The following is a 12,639-nucleotide window of genomic DNA, read 5'->3' on the forward strand; positions in this document are numbered from 1 at the left end:
GTTTGTAGAAGTGTACACTAGTTATTTTGAAGAATAGCTTTTATTTTAATTTATGCCCGTTATCTTGTGCTCATGATGACTAGGGAGTTAATGCTTTTCTTGTGTATTGTGGCTTTAAATTTAATAGAAGCTTGATAATTATTGAAAATATTGATGAATTCTTCTAAAACTTTTTTTATACAAGCACATAAGCTGAATATGTCAACACAAATAGATATTTTTGCAAGGTTTGTAGCTCAGGTTGAGGTTTAGGGTGTAGGTTTGCTCGCTGAGCTGTAGGTTTGATATCCAGACGTTTCATTACCTGGCTAGGTAACATCATCAGTGGCGATCTCCAAGTGAAGCGAAGCTGTTGTCTGCTGCTTTCTATTTATATGTTTGTCCTGGATGGGGTTCCTGGAGTTCGAACGGAAAATGATATCATCACAAACCCCAGGAACCCCATCCAGGACAAACATATAAATAGAAAGCAGCAGACAACAGCTTCGCTTCACTTGGAGGTTGCCACTGATGATGTTACCTAGCCAGGTAATGAAACGTCTGGATATCAAACCTACAGCTCAGCGAGCAAACCTGCACCATAAACAAATAGATATGGTACTGTTACTGTGTGACGTCACATTCCAATGATTGAATTTGTGAGAATGAAAAAAGGAGCCTTTGAAAACCAAAGAAAAGCCTCTGAAAATCAAAACGTTGCCCTCAAAAATATCTCCAGAACTCTTAAAAAGATATTTTGAACCCCATTGGTAAGTTCAGAAATTAGCAATCTTAAATTGTATAGCAACAACTAATACATTTTATGCCTTCCAGAAAAAAAAGACCCTTTTTTTTATTATTATACTTCATTTAGAGCCTGGAAGGCCTAGTTGTATACCTTCTAACTAAATGGTTCCTCAGCTTCCTCCCAGATGCTCGAGTGAACATTGTCAATCTGCAGCACATCATTGCACAAAACAATTAGCAAATTCCTAACTTGCTGCAGCAAGCTGCATCTTTTTTCACCTTGCATTCTAAGAAAGACCAAGTCCAAAACTGCTCTTAGAGTATTTAAGATGTGGCTGCCAAGATAGGCCCTAAAGATTTTATGCTAAACCTGCAATCAGAAACTCCTCTTGTGCAATTCAACATATGAAGAGGCTTTTAACATACATGGTATAAATGATCAGGAAAAAAATGCAGCTAGTTGGCAACTGGATGATTTCTAGCTTTGATCATGGTGGAACAGGGATGAGAATCCCATTCCCATCGCCAAGTTCAGAAGTCGGACTTAAATGGTCCTGTGGCCTCCATTTTTTCCAGCTGTGAGCCAAGCCAATCAATCATGTTGACACCTGCACAGGGAATGTGTCAATGATATAAGGTGAACACTGTAGAACGAACAGTCCAGAGCATGCCATAAACGTAGAAGTTCGAATTGTGCTGGGCATCCCTTCATCCTGGCATTTCAAAATATTAACATTATCCAAAAGTATCCTCCTCTTGGATTGATACTGACAGATAATTATTCTAACAAATAAAGGAGTATTTAGGTATCACTTCTAAAATATCATGTTGTTAAATTGGTATGAAATACTCTCCTCTGTAAAATGAGCAAAAATTTGATACATAAACAGTGACAACAAATCCCTCCTCCTATTTCTGTTCTTGATAGAATACTTCTTTGGATTGATAGGTGTCATACTCAAAGCTATGGACAGAGATTTGTATCACGTGGTCCAGGTTTTGCCAGTTAAGAGAAACAAGGCTAATGAATTTTCAAAAATATATACCTGTGTGTCAGTGAAGAGAAACACTGTATCTTTGTCCTCAACACCAGCCAATTTGTAAAGTTTTCTTAAGTCCTCATGGAACGAGTCATAGTTGTAACCACGGCTGAGTTCAATTTGAAAGCACTTGTAGTTGCACATGTGAGCAGCAAGTCGTGTGAGAGACTGTTTGCCTGTACCTCCAACACCCACAAGAAGAGCATTTCCTCGTTCTTGGCGAATCATGCGAGCAATTCTGCAAGATCATTGTGGAACCATCTGAAATTTGTTTTTTTCAAAATACTATACTGAAATCACACCTCTATCAAAAGTTATTACCAAAACCTTGAATCCTTGACATGGTGTGTACTGTTTTTATTGAGTTTTTCAAAGTTGTTATGTACAAGCAAAATTTAGTATATTGTAGCTTTAACTTAGTCTTCTTTGCTCATTATGTGTTTCCTTCATTATTTCCCAAGCTGCAGTGAAGAATATCACAAGTACAGACCAAATCAGAATGAGTGCCATTTTGGATTCCGAATGACATCCCACAACTCAAGGTGCCATGCAACCAAACTGTAATGTGTCTCTCTCCAAATCTTTAAGTAGTGTTGACGCATACTGCCACTTTCTCTAAAATCCTTAAAAACAATTTAACAGAGAATATTACATTCCCATTCTTTCCTTAGGTTGAGTCTTTATTATTGCCATGCCATATCCCATTTACAACCTACAGCTCACCAACCTTATTGAAATGTTCTCAGCATTTACTAAACTCTTCCATTTCTCCTTATTGATCTCTCCTATTTCACAACAACTAATTACATGAATAATATCTATCTGTAACTGTCCTAAGTGCTGTGTATGGCCTCCCTAATACTCTATCCTCATGTCTCTAATGAACCAAATTGTAATCTGGAAAAAAATGTTTTCAAAGAAATATTCAATGCTTCAACTATATGTGGATAAATACTACAAGGGGAATCCAGAGATATTGGGGGAGTTACATGTTGAGTTCAGACAGAAGATCAGCCTTATCTTAACTGAATCTTACAGAAAGCTCCAGGTACAATGTGGCTTACTCTTGCTTCTAATTTGCATGCTCTTTTTATTTGCATGTCTTCATTTCAGCTTCTCCTGAATTAACTAAAATCATTCAATATTATTATTGCACTGTACCTGGACAACCAGTACTTCATGTTTCCAAAGAAAGCACACAGGACCTGAAATGTAAACTTGGATTTCTCTCCATAGACACTGCCAGACTTGTTGAGGTTTTCCAGCAATTTCTGTTTTGTTTCTGATTCTAGCATCTGCAGTACTTTCAGCTTTTAGTTAGTATTTCATGGGATTTATGGTACACGTGAAATAGCTGCAAAGCATTTACCTCTGCTGTATTGAAATTGGTGCAGTATCACTTGGGTAATAAACCTACAAGGAATCTAACTTCATTCCAGAGTGCAACATTTCTGCCTGTACTATCCCTGAATTCTGCTTATGGAGGTGGAATTTATTTATCAAAAAAACAAGGAGAAGTTAATGCTAAAGATGAATCACTACCTGGAAACATGTTCAACAGCATCTTGGAAGAAAACCAGTTTCATTTCCTTGGAACTTGTCATATTAAAGTCATCCATGTAGTCCCGTAGAGTAGATTTTACTTTCTCATAATTCGGCAAATCTTCATATAGACGGTCTGCTTTCTCCGCTCCAATCTGAAAGTGTAATTGTTGACATTACTGCAGAAATCGGAGAAAGTATAAAATTTCCTAGAGTGATTGATATGCAATAAGAATTTCATTGACTTGAGTACATGTGTTAAAATTGGCTTGGAGCAGTTAGCTACACAGAGAACCAATATCCAGAAGTGATGATATAGGAAACAATGAAGACATGAATATTAGCACAGATGAGAAAAGTTCCTAGCAGTGGCATTACTGGAGAATAAAGAATATGTATAATGTTTACAGTCAATATCCAAATGTATTAATTCAAAAGACATATGAACATCATGAGATTTGAACCTTAAGATTAGAGCATAGCTTTAATATCCTTGATTATATTGCTCATGATTGAACTGTATTTTTTTTATTCCATTGTTTAACGAATTTCTCTTCAGTTGTAGTAAATTACCACAGTCTGTCAATTTTATCAAATACTGATAACATAAAAACATTTACAAAGAAATCTAAGCAAATTTATTTTGAAGCAAACGAATTGTGACTAGTACAGAATATATGAATACACAATTAACAAATTAGGAGTAGGTCACTCAGCCCCTTTGGCATTCAGTAAGATCATGGCTAACCTGATTATTCCACATTCCTGCCAATACCTAACAACCTTTCACCCCCTTGTTGAATTAAGAATCTATCTACCACTGCCTTAAAATATTCAAAGATTCTCTTATCTCAAAAGGCATTGCAAGTAGAATTGCGAAGACTCACGATCCTCTGTGAGAGAAAAGATAATCACCTCATCTCTGGCTTATATGGATGGATACTTATTTTTAAACAGTGAATTCTAGTTCAAAATTCACCCAATGAGGAAACATCCTTTCCAAATCAGCCCTGTCAAAACTCCTCAGGATTTTATATTTTTCAATCAAATTGCCTCTTACTCTTCTAAGCTCCAGTGGACACAGGCCTAGTCTTTCTAATCTTTCGTCATAAAACATCTATTAGTTAGGAGGTCAATATTTACACTTGACTGGACTTGCAGTCTCACCAGTGCATTATAAACTTGAAATATAACTATTCAATGTTTGAATTAATTTCTCTTTGCAATTCTCATAACATTCTATTCTAATTACAGCTTTCATACTTGCTGTACCTGCATACTCATCTTTTGTAAATTATCCATTAGAACCATCCGGATCCCTCTGCATTTCAGAGTTCTACAATCTCTCACCATTTAGCTAAAATACTTCTTTTATGTTTTCCCGCCAAAATGAACAATTTCATACCTTCCCACATTATACTTTATTTGCCAAAATTTTACCTACTCATTTAACCAATTGATATCTGCTTGTAGCTTCCTTATCACAACTTACATTCCTATCTATCAGCAACTTTAGTATCCATACTTTTGGTCTAGTCATGCCCTTTATTGATGTAAGTTGTGAAAGTTGAGGATGCAGAAGTTATTCTCTGCAGAGAAGAAAAAGGTGAGAGGAGATTTGATAGAGGTGTTTCAAGTCATGAAGGACTCTTAAACAGTAAATAAGGAGAAACTGTATCCAATGACAAAATGATCAGTATCAAGAGGACACAGATTTAAGGAAGGCGATTGGAAAAAAAAACAAGAGAGGTGATATGATTAGTTCTTGTACATTATTGAAACATACAAGATTCTAAAGGGTATTGACAGACTAGATATTGAGAGGATATTTCCACAAGTGAGAGAATCTCGAACTTGGGGACATAGTTTTAAATTAGTGTCTTCTTATTCTGTAACTAAGATGTGAAGAATGTTCTTCTCACAGAGAGTAGTAACTATCTGCAATTCCCCACCCCAGAGAACCATGAAGACAGATCACTGAAATGATTTAAATCAAAGGTGTATATACATTTGAAATATCAGGGAGTTGATGACTATGATGACCTGCTGTGAAAGAGGAGTTGAAGCTTGAAGCAGATCAGCCATGATCTTATTAAATGGTGTGGCCAAACAGTCTACTCTCATTTCTTATGGGCTTATGAGGAATTTTTGACCATTTGTTTTTGTACCATTGAATACATAGCCTAAATGATTGGTGTAGTAAATTCAATAGTACCATTCCAAACAGAATTGAATAAATTTTTGAAGCTAAAAAATTTATTGGACAGTGGGAAAAGCATGGTAACGGGATTCCTTCATTACTATACCGACAAACTAGCAAAGATACTACAAATGAAATAGAATTTTATCAGCTTTATTAATGATCCTATTCTTATAAAATTATGATTCCAAAAAGAAACATTTCCCTAAAGCAAGCACAAAATTTCTTTTCACCTTTATGAAATCTCCAAATATAATTGGTTTAAGCAGAAAATAACTTGGCTCCAATTGGACTGAAAAGTGCTTGCCTTTAAAAGAAAGGAAATACCAATTAATAAATCATTGTAAAAAAAACCTTCATATACTATAACTCTTCATAAGCAAATGTAATACCAACAGAACATCTCAGACTATGGCTGCCATCAGGTTATTACAGCAGGTACAATCAACACATTTACAATAATTTACAATATAGGAACAATTGAGCAAGTGTGAGATGATGCACTTTGGTGGTTAGAACATGGAAATACAATATAAAATAAAGGCTCAAATTCTCAAGGGGATATAGGAGCAGAGGTATCTGGGTAGTAGACCAGCTGGAGGAAGCAGTTAGCAAAGCATACAATGTTCTCCACTTTACCAAAATGGGCATAGAGTACAACAGCAATGAGGTGATATTGTGCTTATATAAGGCACATAGAAGACCTAAGCTGGATTGGTGTGTACAATTGTAGGAGCCATTTATTGGAAAGATATGAATGCATTGGAGAGAGAGAGTGCAGAAGTGATATACAAAAATAGCTCCAGGAAAAAGAACGTTATGAGGATAGACTGAAAAAGTTGATGCTGTTCTCCTTGGAGAGAAGAAGGCTGATATGAAATTTGATGAAGACTGGCCCAGATAGTGTAGATAGTTTCCACTTGTAAAAGGAACAAGAATAAAAGAGTATAGATTTGAAAATAGCAAAAGAAGCAAGGGTGATGTGAGAAAAAACCGCTTCACACAGCAGGTAGTTAGGTGATGGATTGCCCTGCCTCGAAGTATGGTGGAGGCAGGTTCTGTTCAGGCATTCAATAAGGTACTTGATGATTATTTGGATAGAAACAGTATGCAAAGGTATGGAGAAAAAGTAGGGATAAGTTAGGGTTAGGTAATATACTCATACAAAGAACCAGTGTGGCGATGATGGGCCTTATGGTCTTCTTCTGTACTATAATAATTGTGACTCTAAATAAATGGAATTAGGCCATTTAACCCTATGAGCTTATTAAGTTACTTCATGAGATTTTTTTATCTGCAATGCAACCTTATTTTGTCTCATATCAGGATTAGAGTGGTGCTGGAAAAGCACAGCAGGTCAGGCAGCATCCAAGGAGCAGGAAAATCAACGTTTTGGACAAAAACCCTTCATCAGGAATGAGGGGCTTTTGTCCGAAATGTTGATTTTCCTGCTCCTTGGATGCTGCCTGACCTGCTGTGCTTTTCCAGCACCACTCTGATCTTGACTCTAATCACCAGCATCTGCAGTCCTCACTTTCGCCTTTGCCCCATATCACTTAACACCACCAGCTAACAAAAATTTATTTTGGTTTTATAACTTAGAATTGATCACATCTCAATTGCCATTGGCAGAAGAGAGTTTTATACTTCTACCATTCTTTGAATTTTTTAAGTGTTTCCCAATTTTCAAAAAAGTTCTAAGAAGTTCCTAATAGAAAAACTATTTCTCTCAATATTTTGAAGACTTGGATTAAATCATTTATTAATCTTACAAATTCCCGGCAATGCAGCCTAAATGTGTTCAATCTCTCTTTGTAACTGAACCCCTGGAGTCCTAGCTTCATACATAAATATCTCCTGCACTTCCTGAAAGGCCAATATATCCTTCCTGAGGTGCAGTGGTCATAAGCACTCAGTTCACATCTTTGGTAGTCATTTACTTTTTCAATATTTTTATCCAATACAAAGAAACTTTATCTTATTTGCTTTCTCTAATCGTGAATTCATTTTAAACTGCCATATATTAAATAATAAAATATAAAACAAAGATCATTTCCTTCAGTTAAATTTAAATAAATGAGGTAATCTTAACCTAATCTGGGACAGGTTAGATTGGACATCCGATTTATATCCCATCTGATCTCACACACTGTTAAAGTCAGGCAATATGGAAAACAAGCTGACAAAATCCTAACCCCGCATCATTAGGTTAGCTAGGTTACAATCAGCACCAATGCTTTCAAAAGAGGAATTCGAAAATGTATTTTGAGCCATTGGGTTGCTTTCGACAACAGAAATTAAAGGCTCTGATGTCATATACTGCTTATTATAGTCTGTAAATTTTGAAATAGACCTTTAACAAGCAAGAAATTATAAAGTAATGTACTAGTTCTTCCTTATATCAATAACATTATTTCTTTAGGTGAGTAGTCCTGGATGAAGTTAAACCAGTGGCATTAATAAGTTGGCACAACTTTCTGGTATGGTTTCTACTCTTCCTCTGAAAATACAACCTGAGTACTATTTGCATTGGCTCCAGCTGTCTGTCATTATAACCAACAAATGCTCCTCATTAGTTGTGTCTCATATACAATAGTGTGTAACTTAGACTGCCACTGCTTGCTCTTCTTTCCCAATTACATTATTTTGTAAGTGGCTATATTAAACAACAACTTACAACAGTTAACATAAAGCCTGTGAGCACTTTGAAGTAGTAGCGAGGGTAGAATTTCTTACCAGCCATTTCACATAACATGTTAATGAAGTAATGTTTGTCATCAGTGTTGATGAGACGATCATGGAAGACTCGCTGACATTCATGGCAAAAAAGCCTAAAAATTTGTTCATCAGTTCTTACTGTACCAGGATTACATTGAAGAATTCCTAAAATGAAAAAAAAAAGCAAACTTCAAGGGCCAACACTTTGTAATTGATGGAAAATTATAGACATGCACAGCATTGTGATTGGTGTTTAAAGGTGATAGATCGTCTAGTGTGTCATTAGTAATCCTGCCTCGTGATTCTGGTTTGATCATGACCAACAAAATATATACAGAATAGGTAGTGTGTGTAGTATATGGAGAATTTTTAAAATGATTGCATCTAAATATTTTGATATTTTTATCATAAATAAAAACATAAAGTGTTGGAAAAGTGCAGCAGATCTGGAAATGTCTTTGGCAAGAAAAAGAGAGTTAACAATTTCAAGTCCAAAATACTTTTTTTCAGAATTGAAAGGGGCTGGAAAGGTAATTGATTTAAGTTCTAAAAGAAGGAAAATCAAATGGAATAGATAGTAAAGGTGACCACAGCAAAATGCAAAGGGAGTGTTATTGGTAGAAATGAAGTGATATAGGCGCAGCGATTATCCAATCAGGCTTATCCAATAATTAATGCTCCCCTCATGTTTCAGCCCCAATAGGTAGGCTGCCCTTAACTGAAGTAAAATGGTTTTCAAAGCAGAACAAAAATAGTCCAGCACCAAACATTTATTTACAGTAGTCAGAATTCTGTTTCAGAATATAGAAAATAGCCTTCAGAGAAACAGATGTAGGTTGTCCAGCAGACCAAGGCAATAAAACAACATTTTTAACTTGAAAACACGCATAAGTCCTTTTAAATAGATTTGATACAAATTCCTTGCTAATTTCCAGCTTCTTGATTTGCTGAGTAAATGTATCATGTGACGAGTTACACACTGCTGCAGACACATTTTGTACGAGAAGAATACAGCCCAAAGTTAAACATCACAACAAATATTTTCAATACTTCTGACTGGCTACTGACTATCTACAGTGTAAACCCATATGAAGGCTGAAGCTCTTCCAGCATACACATAGTTTGACATATTGGACTGTTAGTTGCCTATGTATGCCTGAAATTAAAAGTAATATGATTGATTTCTGGGTGAAAGACTAATTACTAGAAATATTAAGCATTGAGTGTGATATTTCATAGGTTAGTGTCAGAACACCTTTTGTTTCGACACACATAAATAACATTCATTCATAAACTCAAATGAAAAATGATCCAATTTGTTAATGGTACAAGTTTGGAAGAACAATGGAATTAGATTAAGCAGCTTCAAAATTAAAGAATATGGACAGAATAATAACACATTGGACTCAATAGGGGCGAGTGCATGGGATTGAAAAATGAACAAGTCACAAACAGTTGAGACAATAGAGTAGATGCATCTTACCTTGAATGCACTTTGATAAATCCCTAAGGTTGAAAACATAATGAGACTTAGCGGGTGTAGGCAATAGATCAACACTCATTCGGTCGTATATCTCAACAGCTGCTTCCACAATACTGATGGAACATTGTTTCACTGCTGGAGTAAATTCTGCCAGAAATCCATTCAAAATAGCCTGCATTATAGAAAGAAAAACTGTAGAAATATCGAGAGTGACGTGATTCATTATAAATTGGATGAACAATTAGAAGCACCAGATGAGATTTTTCCACAAATTCCAAACAAATTGTTTATAAATATGAAATAATTCGCATGATAACGAACCAAAATACAAGCAGGTAGGGAGGACTTCACTGACCGCATTGGCTCACATGTATACCTCCCTTAATATAGCTTGCAAGGTTGGTCTTCACCCTCCATTGTGGCTTCACATCTGCAAATCTAACTGTACAGATCAATGGAGCCGTGTTATGCAAATGTCTCTGCTGTACCACTGGGAATAGTTAATCCACATTTGCACACAGGAGGCAGCTTTTCTGTGAAGAAAATTAACCCCTCCAAAACAGCACAAGTGAAATTTCTTCAGACTCATCAGTAAGAGCAATTACTAACCTGAAAAATCTGTTTCAGGCTGTGCTCAGAGGGTGTTGGGAGGCATAACATGCTGAAGTGTCTTATGAAACGAGGGGTCACTGGATTTCGTCCACCACCAGGAGGGGCACAGGCAGCAGCAATTGTAACATCCTACAACAGAAGTTGCAAGTAAATTGAATGGGAACTGAATAAGATAGATACAAAAATGAGGTTTCCATTTGTGACAGAATTTAAAACCAAAAGGCATAAATGTAAGATCATCACCACTAAACTAAGAAGAAATTCAGGAAAAATGTCTTTACCCAGAGACATGAGAATGTGGAAAATACCATACATAAAGAGGTTCAGATGATGAGAATGGATGCATTTAAGGCGTATCTAGATCAGAAGGCCTCCAACTACCTAATTAAATGACTGACTGGAACATAATTTGACAGGTCTGCCTGAATGATGATGGTTTGGGGTTCTGACTGGCTCTCCAGATTGTGGGGAAGAATCTGGTCACTTCTACTGAATATCACAGACTGTATTGTTTTTCTGCTGAACTGAAGGTAAAACAACATCATACAGTTTTTTTACTTGCCACTAATGCTGGTTTGGAATACTTCATTCCATTGGCTTCATAAACTTAAAATTCGAGAAAGCTGCTTCAACTTGCATAAAGGATAGGGAAAATCTGGAATGTGTGTGAAAAACGGCTGTTGAATCTGGGTCCATTTAAATTGGCAAACTTATAAAGAAATATGTAACCAAAATGGGTAAATGCAGTTAAGACACAAATCAGCAATGATCTAACTGAACATTGGTACAGAATCAAAGGAATAATTGTCTACTCAGTGATTCAAAAGTTTATTAATCCACAATATACATTGCTAAAAGAAAATGAACAAATCAGAGTTGAAATTGTTAAAAACCTGAAGTGGACTGGGAACTTTATACCTTATGAAGTTAAAAGCTTATTTTTGAGCATCACCTGTATTTCCTTCCAAAATAGTTTTTCTCTATCATAGAATCCACCAAAGTCCTGGTATTGTCGAAGAAGCTCAATGGGTGGCTGAGATCCATAACGATCCAATTTGGGCATGTTCAGATCATCCACAAAGATTATAACTCTTTTATTCCCTGGAGCACCTGATCAAACAAATACTCACTAATTCAGTTTTTTGCAGAATCAAGATTTTTACTGCATGATGCAGGAGAGTTGAAATAACAAACATTCAGTCGAAATTAGGACAACTAATACTTTCTGTTAAGCCTTCAAAAAGTTTCAATGCAGTTTGATATTTATAATAAAACAAAAAATTACAGATGCTGAACATCTGGAACTTTGCAAAAACAGAAATTGCTGGAAAAAATCAGCAGGTCTGATCGCATCTGTGGAGAGAAAACATTGTTAACATTTTGGAGTCCAATGACACTTCTTCAGAGTATTTAATATTTATAATTGTTTGGTAGGTTTAACCAAATGCACATTTTCCATTGGCTTGGATGAGTTCACACAATCTCAGCATTCACATTGAAACATTATACAATTACTTTAATGATTTTTATTTTATGATGACAGAATGTATCAAGAGATTACAATATCTTATGGTTGCATGTGCTGTGGCAAGTTTCTGGACCTCAAAGAGATTCTCCCTCATACATCCCTTCCACTGACCTACTCTGTCCAACATAGATTCAAAACTTTTCAAAAATCTGTTGAAGGACTCCCCTAGCTTCATTGATGAGATTTATGAGCAAGTTATGACATAAATATCAGGCAACTTGATTTCACATAAGGAAAACACAAAGTAAAACCAAACTGCAATAGAATAGGCCAAGGGGAAATCAACTGTAAAGAGAGGTTATAAGGATTGTATACCTCCTATGTTGTTGATAGTGGTGATAAATGGCACTGGACTTAAACATGGTAACATTATGGTGGCTGACATCCTTATTAGCCTTATGTAAACTCACTCATCATGCTAAAGCCAGTTAGCTCATCCAATGACAAAAGTGTAGGACTAAGAAGAACAGTCACTGATGGTATTAGCTGTGACTAAATCAGCAATAACCACCCTGCTTTGTATGGACAACAGTCCCAAATACCTTGGACAAATTCTAGCGGAACAGGTGGACAATTTTGGGAGGTCAGGTGCACTCTGTTTTGTCAACAGGCACCAAGGCACTCTGCGGAATACAGACATTCTGCTTGTGTCTTGCCACTGTGTGTTTGATTAAAAATAAAATCCTATTGCTGTCTTTAGCAATCACAGTTCCTAGAAGGATCTGTGATGTTTGATTTTTTTATTACTTTACTCTCTCTCAATATATTCCCTTATTTGTCCTAGGTATTA

The 12,639-nt window shown here is 36.0% G+C and overlaps 1 protein-coding gene across 1 annotated transcript in view; it reads right to left on the reverse strand.

Moving 5' to 3' along the window:
- Positions 1-12,639, reverse strand: part of dnah6 (dynein, axonemal, heavy chain 6) — a gene marked incomplete at its 5' end in the record, with an annotated part of 301,703 nt that overhangs the window by 153,124 nt on the left and 135,940 nt on the right. Inside the window, 7 exons of the mRNA XM_043705917.2 lie at positions 1,773-2,004; positions 3,309-3,463; positions 5,742-5,815; positions 8,245-8,391; positions 9,710-9,881; positions 10,319-10,450; positions 11,274-11,431. Of these exons, the coding sequence (XP_043561852.2) occupies positions 1,773-2,004; positions 3,309-3,463; positions 5,742-5,815; positions 8,245-8,391; positions 9,710-9,881; positions 10,319-10,450; positions 11,274-11,431 (1,070 nt within the window). The remainder of the gene's footprint in view (positions 1-1,772; positions 2,005-3,308; positions 3,464-5,741; positions 5,816-8,244; positions 8,392-9,709; positions 9,882-10,318; positions 10,451-11,273; positions 11,432-12,639) is intronic.

This window comes from Chiloscyllium plagiosum, unplaced genomic scaffold, assembly GCF_037043375.1.
Source record: "Chiloscyllium plagiosum isolate Xiang-an unplaced genomic scaffold, Cpla_swu_hap1 HiC_scaffold_2, whole genome shotgun sequence".
Taxonomy (NCBI): domain Eukaryota; kingdom Metazoa; phylum Chordata; class Chondrichthyes; order Orectolobiformes; family Hemiscylliidae; genus Chiloscyllium; species Chiloscyllium plagiosum.